The sequence below is a fragment of the Anastrepha obliqua genome, chromosome 3 (genome assembly GCF_027943255.1).
Source record: "Anastrepha obliqua isolate idAnaObli1 chromosome 3, idAnaObli1_1.0, whole genome shotgun sequence".
Classification (NCBI taxonomy): domain Eukaryota; kingdom Metazoa; phylum Arthropoda; class Insecta; order Diptera; family Tephritidae; genus Anastrepha; species Anastrepha obliqua.
Window position 1 is genome coordinate 137,601,567 of NC_072894.1, and position 12,636 is coordinate 137,614,202.

At 37.1% G+C, this 12,636-nt stretch overlaps 1 protein-coding gene across 1 annotated transcript; it reads right to left on the bottom strand.

Annotated features, from left to right (window-relative positions):
* Positions 1-2,941: 2,941 nt before the first annotated feature.
* On the bottom strand, positions 2,942-11,409 carry LOC129240377 (cyclin-dependent kinase 12). The gene is made up of 8 exons (XM_054876141.1): positions 10,542-11,409; positions 9,332-10,410; positions 9,084-9,273; positions 8,495-9,011; positions 7,446-8,357; positions 7,003-7,391; positions 6,460-6,933; positions 2,942-4,803 (listed from the first exon to the last, which is right to left on the bottom strand). The coding sequence occupies exons 1-8, from the start codon at positions 11,090-11,092 to the stop codon at positions 4,701-4,703; spliced, it is 4,215 nt and encodes a 1,404-aa protein (XP_054732116.1). The 5' UTR covers positions 11,093-11,409; the 3' UTR covers positions 2,942-4,700.
* Between the last annotated feature and the right edge of the window lie 1,227 nt (positions 11,410-12,636).

Consider the following 12,636-nt stretch of genomic DNA (forward strand, 5'->3'; position numbering starts at 1 on the left):
CCATACATAGAAATGTACATCTTTAGCACATCTTCCCACTTTGTCATATATCACTGCATAGCATTTAAAGAAAATCATCAGCCAATAACTGTAATAAAACGAGAGGCATTAACCCTTTCGCTACATCTTTTTATGGCGCCGTCCGAAAAATCCAAATTTTTGTCTGAGTATTTATTTTAGGACCAATAACAATACAAATACATTTTTATTTTTATTTTTTTTGTTAAGTGCTTTTTTTTAATGTTGCCATATGGCAACAAATGTTTTGTATTGGTTTCAATCGCAAATAAACTCCTTCTGCAATCTAATGCAAGTTTACACCTTACGAGAAATTTGTTGCCATATGGCAACAAGCTTAGTTTGAAAAATTAGCACAGCTTTTAAAGCTGCGAGCGAAAAAATATTTATATGCCAAATGACAGATTGAACATTTTTCTATATACTTTATTCAAAAATTGTTGAAAAAATTTGCCCAAAATGCCTCAAAAATCTAAAAATGCAAAATACAAATTTCAGAGTGAAGTGCTATATGCCAGAAGGCTTTCTTTAAAAATGTTGTATTACCGATATATAATGGGCGGTTATTATTTATTTTATTTCTGTTTAACCATTAAACTTCAATTTTTGAAAATATGTAACAAAAAAGTTGATATTTTTTACAAGAGAGTGTTGACGGCCTTTTAAAGTTTACTGTTGCCATATGGCAACAATATCGCGAAAGGGTTAATATTATTTATAGATAGGTCAATTAATATAAAAGAAACCCCTTTCTCTCCCTGTAGCGTAACAATGCGTGATTAGCATATATACATATGTACGTACATATGTGTGCATATGCACCCTCTTATATACGTACATACATATATTAGTATGTCAACGTTCTCTGAGAGGATGCGTGGGAATAAGGGAATAAACAAAAATAAAAGTGGATGCAGTGTAAAACGAAGACGGATTAGCAGGTAACAGCTGATATTGTCAGTTGATTTCTTATTTTGTTGTTATTTTTCGTTTATTAAAATTAGCGTAAGCTGTGTGTATGGGGTATGTAGGCTAATTTTTTGTTTAATATACCATACATGCGTGCCATATATGCATGTAAGTATGTCATTGTTTGGATTGATTGTGTGGCGTTGTTTTTAATTCAAAAATTGATCTACTCAAGGTTGGGGCAATATTATGCTTCATAAACATACGCATACTAGGAATATTCGAATGACATATACACCTAAATCTCTTTTTACACGAATTTTTTGGAAACGTATCTATCGTGAAAAATGTTGTTGTTGTAGCAGCATAAACATTCCCCATACTTACATACGGGGAATGCTGCTGGAGTGACAGTCCTTGGCCGGATATAAATCCGGGTCGTTTCGGTAACGTAGAACCGACTGTCGTGGAAACGATCGTGAAAAATCGTGAAAAATCTTTTTATTAGGTGAAAAAAATTTTTAAGAATTCACTTAAGAATTTATTTCGTGCTTACACATTTTAATTCATTAAATATGATATAAGAAGTAAATTATTAAACGGTGAGAGCAAAATCTACCGAGTTTCAGAGACTTTCCCTGAGACTAATTTAAACGCTTTGTACAAGCGTGGAAAAATCCCCCTCTATTTGCTCTATGAGATTCAAGAAAAACTCAAAAAATATTTAAAATCGTGTTAAACCAAATCGATTCACGTAAAAAGAAAATTAGGTGTACACATAAATACAGTTATTAAGCGCGTATTGCACTTTTTTTGTCCGTTAAACTACTAATCGTGAAGGAGTAAACTGATTGAGCTGACTTCAATAGAACCGTTCCCACGACGGTTGGTTCTACGTAACCGGAACGACCCGGATTTATATCCGGCCAAGGACTGTCACTTCAGCAGCATTCCCCGTATACTATATGTATGTATGCTGCTACAACAACAACTTCAATCTATTTAATCAAACCGCCTATCAATGAATGCGCCTGCCTTGGTTAACTTGCTGCCAACGAAACATTTTCAAAATTCACACGTTAATTTTTTTTTTAATATTTGTGTATTTATTTGCTTCCCTTTGCATCGTGACAAAAACACATGAAATTAGAAATTTCAATAATGATAAGTTGTATGTGTTGTTTAATGTAACAAAATGGTATAGTAGTTATTTAAGCGGTTAAGATTACGTACAAGTTTTCGGCTATCATACATTTCATACAACTATTTATATAGTGCATTATTACTATGCTTTAATTGAAGTTTGCACAATGTCATTTATCCATGCTGTACACTAATACAGCTGTAAGGTGATAATTTTGTATTTTGTTCGATTTTCCGTTGTAATTCAGTCTCACATGCACCCCCTTGACTTTTGCAGTATTTTCATATGCTTTTTCTTTTTACATACAAATAGATGTATTTTTATATAGTAATTTGATGCATTGTTTTAACGCAATATTTAGCAATTAGTCAATTTTTACCATTATATATATAAATATTTTGATTTTTTTCGTTCAACGCATTAACTAGATTTAATTTTGGTTTTACATTCTATTTTAATCGCTTAATTGATTAATATTTTATATATAATAGTTGTTTATAAAAATATAAACTTCGCAAGGTTTCACTGCCTACACATTGTTCATGGATTTTTCACTATTCATACACAATTCCATTTTAATTTCGGATTCCACGCTTGTTTTCATATTTCTTTTCACATATTTAGCTTATTCCTAACAAAAATATGAAAACCAATTCTTTATTTGTGACTATAAAACAAAATTTTATTGATTAATATCCACGTTAACAAGGTTTAACATGTACATATGTACCTATGTAATGTGAAGAAAAGCCATGAACTACACACACATATGTTTATTAATTATTACAGCGCTGGTTTTAAAAATACTACCAACTAAATTAAACTTAAGTAGCGAAACTTATCATTTACAGTTTTATTATTTATCAGCACTTGTTTTTTGTTTTAATCCAAGTGTAGGGTGCATGGGGGAACAACTCAGTCAACAGAAAGTGGTAGTAATTCGAATTACAGGAGATAATTAATCCAAATTTAAAATGAATATAATTGAAACAATAGAGTAAATGAAACTCCTGTGAAATTTAAACCACTCAAACCCGATTATTATACATATTTACTTTTTGCGCTGATATCGCCCAACTGCGTAAATGCGGTGCAAATACCACTTAAATATACAAGGAATTTTTTAAACAAGAAGACTGAGACGTCAAATGCCCTATAACGAGTATGTTGAAGACAGCCCGGAAATAAAATTCTTATTTCAAACCCCCTTTGCATTTTTTGACGTATACTAGAATATGTCCATATACCATATCCTATATGTATATATTTCTTATAAATTTCAGTATAATATTTATAATCAAGTAGAAAAGCAAGGATTCGGAGGTAAACATACACGCTATACAACATACATACTTATAAACGTAATAAACTTTTTTTTATATATATTTTTTGAATTATTTTTATTGACTAAAGTTCGAACTGCTGCTATTTGTTCATGATTTTCGTTTATAGTTGCAACCTTTCTTTAAGTATTTTTTGTAAACAATATTTTTGCCGTACATTGTTTCATATGCACATACATGTTTAGTATATATAAGAATTATTGAAAATTATCAAATTCCATCAATTCGGAAATGTAGACTGACTTCAAATCGAACATAATAATAGCAATTACGTATTTGAATAGTCAGTTTTCGAAAAAAATAATAATAAAAATTATAGTGTGAAAAAATTGCTCTCTAATTTTTCGTATAAAACTTGTTCGACCTCAAAATCATGCAAATTTCATTTGTTCCCAATTTTGATATTCCAATACATTATTTTACATTCAGCAATTCAAATATGTTTTTAAACAAACCACATTCCAGACATCTGTGAGCTTTTCTTCAATATTTTGTTTTTATTTTTTCCTTATTTACGTTTAACTTTCATGGACTTATTAGCTTTTGAAACGGAAATAGTTACATTGTATGTGCTAAGTGTACAAATGTCAACCATTCACCATTTTTTAAAGGACTTCTGCTTCAAATGAGTTTTGTACTTCAAAGCACGTCAAATAAAAACACGCAAAAGGCATTGAAAATTTTTTTTGAATTTAGTTTTGTGTACTTATACGAATAAATGTGATTTTTTTTTCATTTATTAAATTGTCTTGTTTTTGTAGTTTGTTTACAAAGTTTGACAGCTTCTTTATCTACATATAATTAAATTTTTATTCTTCTTGATGTTTTAAAACTAACTATAATTTAGTTTACGCTTTCACTCGATGCCGTTAATAATATGATGATAATATTAATAGTAAGTTTTAATAGTAATTATAAAAAACTAAAATGTTGATACAATTAAAATTACTATATATAAATTATGCAGAAAGTTTGTAAGTGTATTGCTAAGCTTTCAACACTTTTTACTACAACCACGCATTAACAATTAACGCTGCGCCAAACATTTCACCATCTTACATTCAAAACTCTTAATAGAAAGTTTGTTCATTTAGTCGATGGTTGTTGTCATGTATCTATGGCGCCATGAAATGTCTTCTATATTACTATTGTTGTTGCTTCAGATGCCATATAAACAGTTGTTGATTGTTGCCCGACGTTGCGCCCACATTATCATCGTCATCGTCTGTTAAGCGCTGGGCCGTCGTGCCTAAGACTGGTGTCTCCACCATAGGATAAATGTAGTTTCACAGCGGTCCTGCTTCTCCTTGTTCGCGTTTTTGACGACGTAGTTTTTTGCTCCACAGCTCGTGGCAATCCTGCCAAGTGGGTAGCCTTGGTATAGCCATTCTGTATAAAGAAAAATCATATTATTCACTGATATTAAAAAAGTTACTAGCAAAGAAATAAATAAGTGTTTATGCATATTTTAAAAGCGTGCGCGCATGAAGATCGAAAACTTTTAATGAAATGATTATTTTATTTTTTATTTTTTGTCATGAGATATATAAGAAATAATAAACTTTGAAATATAAAATAGTTATATAGGGTGATCAATTAAGAGGAGTTTTTTTCATTTGCGTTTTTTTTACAGATCGCGCGCGAGTTGTGGCAAACTGTCATCGTGGATTTGTTGAACAGCGTTTGGCATTTCATCATGGAAAGACTCACACCGCAACAACGTCTACAAATTGTTCAACTGTATTATGAAAATCAGAGTTTGAAGAAGATCCGCTGTTTTCGAGCAAAATTTTGTTCAGCGATGAGGCGCATTTCTGGCTCAATGGTTACGTCAATAAGCAAAATTGCCGTATTTGGGATGAAGAGCAACCAGAACAGGTTCAAGAGCTACCTTTACACCCAGAGAAAACAACGGCTGATAAACCAGCTACGATTGAAGCTCTGGAAGCCAACATTACGCGTGTTATTCACGAAATGCTCGAACGAGTGATTGAAAATTGGACCTTCAGAATGGACCACCTTAAGCGTAGTTGCGGCCAACATTTGAATGAAGTCATATTCAAAAAGTAAATGTCAAAGAATGTCCTTTCAAATGATAAATAAAGGTTTTGAACATAATTTACATTTTTGTTTTTTTTTTTAACTATTGAAAAAAGCACCTCATGATTGATCACCCTATAAATACTTATGATACGTAAAGCTGATGGTCTAGCTGCTAATGCTTTTTAAAATCATTGTGATTGTATTTCATTACTTTTCCAATTTTTAAATAAAAAAAAAAAAAATAAATAATAATGCAAAACATTTTGAACCAAGGAATTCGTCCCGACATTTGAATCTAAAAATAGAAATCATGTAGGACTTATTGGCAAATATGCATATGTATTGGTGCGTGACTACCATTCCGTAATGCACGCCTCAAATCTCCGTGCATGAAACATCAAATAGAAGAATATTTTTCTAATAGCGGTCGCCCCCTCGCAGGCAATGGCAAGCCGCAGAGTGTATTTCTGCCTTGAAAAAGCTCGTAATAAAAAACCATTTGCCGTTCAGAGTGGGCTTAAACCTGTAGGTCACTCCATTTGAGCAAACACATCAAGATGCACTCCACAAATAGGAGGAGGAGCTCGGAGCTCTGCCAAACACCCAATAAAAGGTGTAAGCGCCAATTACATAGGTACGACTGAAATATTTAATATATGACCGCAGTAAACGAGTGGGTTTATACGCGACTACTATTAATCTGGTACCTGACTATGAACATTAGGCGTAAGAGTGAAAAAATTATTATCAAATAAAAGTCGATCTTTGACAGGTATTGGCAAATCATTTCTACTACGAAAAAGGAACCATTTTCCGCTCGCAGGCGACATAAAACTGTAAAGCTCTCCGTCAGAAGGACGACATCAACACGCACGCTAAAAATTGGCGTCAAACGGCGTACGCGTTAATTATACATATTTTGTTTGTATGTAGAAATAAATCATTCGTCGTTTTTATCGCACTTTTTAACTGCTTTCGTGTGCATTTTTTTGTTAAACTTACTCATCAGGATTGATATTGACGAGCCATGGCGATTTTAGCGCTTCCTCAGCGGTAATGCGGCGATCAGGATCTAATTCCAGCATACGATCGAGCAAATCCAACGCAGGTATTGGCATAAATTCGAAATCCTCACGTAGTCGTCGTCTATGTTGACGTTTTGGCTTGAATGTGTGGAAGAGTGGTAGTTTGATAACATTTGGCCATACGGCCGGCACCGGTGTGCCACAGACTCTCGATATAGTCTCTAATTGTGGCATCTCAGCATTCGCTTGGAAGAGTGGTCGTTTGACGAATAACTCACCTAGTATACAACCACATGACCACACATCGATAGCTGGGCCATAGCGCTCTTCGCCGAGTAGTAGTTCGGGTGGACGATACCACAGTGTTATCACTTTGTTAGTGTAGGGACGTTCACGATCCTCAGCGTTGTACAGGCGTGCCAAACCGAAATCGGCCAGTTTTACTTGACCTCTGAAAATCGGGAACATACATTTAAATAAATAAACAAAATCAATAATCTTTGGACACGTTTCTACTCACTTATTGTTCATTAAAATATTTGAACATTTGATATCACGATGAAGAAAGTTCTTTTTATGGCAGTAATTCAGGCCATCCAAGAGTTGCTTCATAATACTTGCGTTATTCTCTTCATTAAAATCGACCATGCCCGACTCCAGCAGACCCATTAGATCGTGATCCATATATTCGAATACCAAATAAAATGAGCCCTTATCTTTGCGAAATTCCAAAGCATCCTGCTTGTCGGTGACGATTTCGTGAAGATTGACAATATTGCGATGATTCAGTTGGCGTAAAATTTTTATTTCACGCACAGCTGTAATTGGAAAGCCCTCCTTTTCGTGCTCCAAACGCACTTTCTTCAGCGCAACCATTTCGTTTGTATGATGATCACGCGCTTTATAAACCTGGAAAACAAATGTTCTACATCAAATCTATTAGCAACATGAAGACATTATCACCTGTCCATATGTGCCTTCTCCGATCTGCGCTATCATCTCGAACACGTCCACACACCGTTCGCCCCAATCACGTACTTGGTTACGTGAGTCGCGACGGTTCAATATTACAGGCCGCTTGCGTTTTGAAGACGCTGCATTGGTGCCTCCCTTATTACTGTTTGACATTTTACCGTTGCCATTGCCATCGTTTGACGCATTTTCCGTGCTACATTTCGCCGTGCTGCTACTCGCATTTGTCGTATCAAAATCTTCCGGACTATTAATAACATCATCCTCATCGCCACTCAACTCCTCTCCGCCCGGTACCATTGGCGGCATCGGCAAGTTGAGTAAACTTTTGTTGGCATTGGAGTTCGTGGCTGGCGTTGATGTTGTCGTCGTGGATGCGGTTGAGGCACTATTGCTATTTATTTTCTTGGCGGAGGAAGCGTTTAAGATGCCATATTCTGGGGGTGGAGATGGTGTTGTTGCATTGGCTAAATCAGCGGCGCTTATTCCCGGTGGCATAGGTAATGCAGTAAGACTTTTCGGTTTAATCTTAATTGGCGGTGGGATTACAGTTTCACGATCTGTTTCATCTTTTGTGGTAGTACTGGTCGGAGCAATCTTGGCGGATTCAGTAGCTGGAGCGTCAGATAGGACCTTCTCGTCCACTAATTTCGGCATGGGAATGTTAGTTACTTCTACAACCGATTTACTGCCACTACTCACGCCATTGGGCGTTGAGACAATATTTGTGGCTAGGATTGGCGCTAACGTCGTCATTTTCGTCATGGTACTGTCGGTGGTGGACGGCGTAAGGTCTGATTGTGTGACAACCTTGGGCGTACCACTATCCACAGACGAGCTGTTCTCATTTATGATGAGCGCACTATTGCTGTTACTGTTTTCTTCCTGGCGTTCCAGAAGAGCCTATAAATTAAAAATCAGATTCTATTGAAAAAGCGAACTACATACAATTTTGAGTAAAATTGAGGTGTGACAATCTATAGCTGAATATAAATTCAGATCGTTTCGGTAACGCAGATGCGTCTATTTCCAATACTCACATCTATCGCCTTTTGTCTCTTGTGTTTGTCTTTAACCAGTTCAGCGAATAGACTTGTATCACTGATTTTTTTACTATATTCAATGCGCTTGAGCTTCAGGTCGCGTGATGTGGGTGATGAAGAAGGTGAGCGCGATCGCGTACGGGTACGTGAACGTGACCGGCTGCGTGAACGTGTGTATGAACGCTTACTGCCGGCGCGACGACGGCGGCTACGTGAAGAAGAACGGTAACGCCGATGTGATGAACGCCCACTTACACCAGCCGCACATATCGGTGAAGGTGGTGAGTCATAGTGTCGCGTTAAAGAGTGTGGAGAACGTGAACGCGAGTAGCGATCATTGCCCATGCCACGTTTCGACGACCGTGAGCGTACGGGCGACGGAGATGCAGTCTGCATGTATTTACTACTGTTATGACGATGACTGCCACCAGTAACGGTACTGCGATATGCTGATGAAGAGGTTGCCGGGTATGCTGGAGATTGTCTGCTACGTACGTTCAACACACTCGGACTTCTGTGAAACCAAATAAAAAGTTGTAGTAAGCACAGTAAATAATTTCGCAAATAGGCTTTATAATTATATTACCTAGAGTAGCGTCTACCATATTTGTCCCGACCACTGCTACCGAAGCGGTCATAGTCGTGTGCTTTACGTAAACTATGCGCATTAGAACTATGGTGACGTGTATGGTGTGAATCGTATGTGGCCGTGCGGGTTTCAAAGACTTTTCTTCGCTTGTGAGGGGGTGTGGCTGGCTGATGGTGGTGGTAGCGCTCTAAAATAAAAAAGTTTTTTTTTTTCCAAAATGTATACAAAAAGAAGTTAACACTCACCTGGTGACACAGCTTTATATTTATGCACATCTACACCACTTCCGCTGCGCGCACTGTAATGATGACTGGAAATACCACCTCCGCTAGCATTGCTCAATGAGCGGTGATGATGCTGATGGTGCGCAGATAGCAGCTCTTCTTTTGGTGGGCTAAGTGCATAACGTGTGCCGCGCGTGGTTTGTCCACGTTCAGCACCTCCGCCGATATAAAGTGGCGGTGTATGCGGTGATGTTGCGGCGGGAAAACGTGTTTTAGCGCTTGTACGAGGCGGTGTGCGATGACGCTGATTAGTTACGGTCACTTGTAGGCCGGACGCTGCCGCAACGGCGGAGGCACCTGTCGCTTTCGTTGCCGCTGCTCCCCCGGCTTTTTCAGCATAATAACTATTGCTACTACCGGGTCGCATAGGCGGTGTATCTATCGATAATGGACTGTCTTCTTTGATGGGTGTATAGGACGATCCAACGCCACTACCAGCCGTGTTACGTTCTGGACTTCTGACTGCATTATTGCCCACAATCTTTTCATGACCACGATGTACTTTCGGCGAAGGAGTATAGTGGCGCATGCTTTCAGACGCTATAACTGCATCCAGATCATTATCAGAAATGGACTCAATGCTCGAATAGGACCGCGCACGCTTCTTTCTTCGTTTCTTCGACTTCTTACTTCTCTTATGTTTTTTGTCTTTTTTGGCCTTTTTGCGCTTCTGTCGTTTTAATTCAGCTTCAAATTCATCGGTGTCCATTGAATCACTGCTAGCCAAAGCCGCATCCCAGTCAGAAACCTCTTCATCTAGTAGTTTGCTACTACTGCTGCTATTAACACTGTTCTTTGCTTGTTTCTTTGCTGTGGGATCACATTCCTTTGAAGCATGATGAGTCGAAATTGTGGCATTGGAATCATTGGTTGACCCGGTTGATATCAAAGGTTTGTCTGATTTGGCATTCATGGAGCTGTTTCCTGGTGTAACACCAATGTTGCTTTTTACTCCACGCACTGGTGAGCCTAGAATAATTCGACGGACGTGATTTGGCGAAAGATTCGAAAGATTATCAAGACTATCCTTGCGTTTACTTCTGTAAAAAAAATAAGCAGTAATTATTTACGTTATTACCTATATTTTTCCAAAGCATGAAAATCAATAATTATTAATTATTGTTATGGTACATTATCTTTGAATCGAGCCTAACTGGTTTGGGGTACTCACCTAAAGGTGTCATCGTCACTACTCATGCTGTGAAGTGGTAGATCAGCTTTAGGAGCATTGGGAGCAGGCAATTGATTTGTCGTCCTTAGACCTTTGCCCACATTTAATACCGTAGTATCAACTCTTTGCTTTCTTGTATTTTCACTGGGCTCCGAGTTAATTTCTCCTGCCTCTGGGTCAGAGAAATCTTCGGAACTTACATCTGAGTATTCTACAATGGCATTCAAGGCATGTGTTTTCGTGGATGGTTGCTTAATTGTCAAGTCTCCATCGCCTTCTGTGTCGGTATCGGCAGTGGCGGTAGCAGATCGACTTCGTGGTGAAGGGCTGCTGTTGCTACGGCTACGTCGTATCTGACGCGTCAGAGAATTTTCACGCGAGTGTGAATGTCTATCTTTTTTCTTTTTAGACTTTTTATGTTTTTTCAATAAACCATCATATTCACTGGAAATGAGAGCATGTGAAGTTCCGCTAATGGCGCTGCTGCGATCGCCTGCACTGACGTAGCGCGTGCCGCTACTGCTGCTGCAACCACCTCGATCTTTTTCCATAGCTCCGGGAGCCAAAATCGACACACGAACTAAGACACACCTGTGCTACTTCGTCTTAATGGATTTAATGACACCAATTGATCTTTAACACACTTATTTAACTGATTTTATTTTATCTTATTTGTGCTATTTTACTCCTCTTTGCCAATGACAACTTTAAACAGCACGTAGTCTCGGGTTGAATTTTCTCATTTCAGATTGACATATAAATAATTCAAATTCACATTTTGTTATTTTGCCAAGTCTGTTCTATGAAAAACCAGCAAAATAAATGAATCTATCAATTATTCTTCTTATACTTTTAATACAGTTTGTGAAATTTTCTGCAAGTATCGCTGTCAACGATGTCGCCCCGATGAATTACAAACAGCAAAAACAACACGGCAACAGAAGTAAAATTTATCATTTGTCACTTTTAGCCCTGAATTTTTTGAGGTTAGATGTCACTGCAGCAGTACAACACTGACATATGTCAAAGAGAGAAAATGCAATGTTGCATTACCAAAGATGGTTGAATAATTTTTAATAATAATATATGGTATAATATAATAATTTATGCCAATCTGTAAATATAATTATCATTATGCAGATAAGGGAAATATAATTAAAAATATCATACATTCATACTTAATAAGAAAAGAAAAAAAAACTAAATACTTTTTATTATTATTCCATCAGTTTAAAATCACGAATCGATTGTGTCAAACTTACCCGATAACAACCCTGTATTTAATTCTGCGGCGGCGAAAGCTTCACTTCTTCGGTAAACTGCATTACTTCACAAAATTCCTGGTTGCTTCAAATCAATTATAGGAATATCCAGTGTGATGTCGGAGTAAATATTCACAAAAATTGTCTAAAAAAAAGAAAGTTTGTATTTTGTGTTTTGGCAGTTCGCCCAGCTTATTCACTTACGAGGTATACCCTTAGATGCACAGGTCGCGTAGTCGTTTTGCACTTGTATTATTTTATTTAGATGTTAGTTCAATTCGTGACATTTTGTTGCGAATTGTAAATGTATTTTATTTGCGGGAAGGGGGTGGGCGGTCATTTGAGTCCTGCGATTACACAAATTTTCTTCACACTATATTTTTCTCACTACACTTTCACCGCAATAACACTTTAGTAACACCTTTGATAGGAATTAGCGTGCCCATTGACATTACAGCTCCAGTATAAATATGCTTGTCTCTATGCGTAATACGTGGTCTTATCACATGTACGTCACGAAGGCGTGAGGGGCGCCGAGCGCACCGCTGGTATGGTATTCCCGTTTTTTTATCGGTATGTTCTTTCAATTATTTCCACAAAGCAAAAAACTCGCTTCGTCTTTGTGCAAAAAATTATACTTGTTCCATATACATTTAATTTAATTCTAATCTTTGGGGTTTAATAGCTTCATGTGCGAATTTACAAATGAACATATTTGCATAAAAATTCTATGAAAATGGCAATAAAGTTATGGAAGCAGAACAAGGTGGAAAATTTCTTTCCCAGCAGCGCACAGAGCGATTGTGATTACGACAGCGAAATGAAAATTTTTC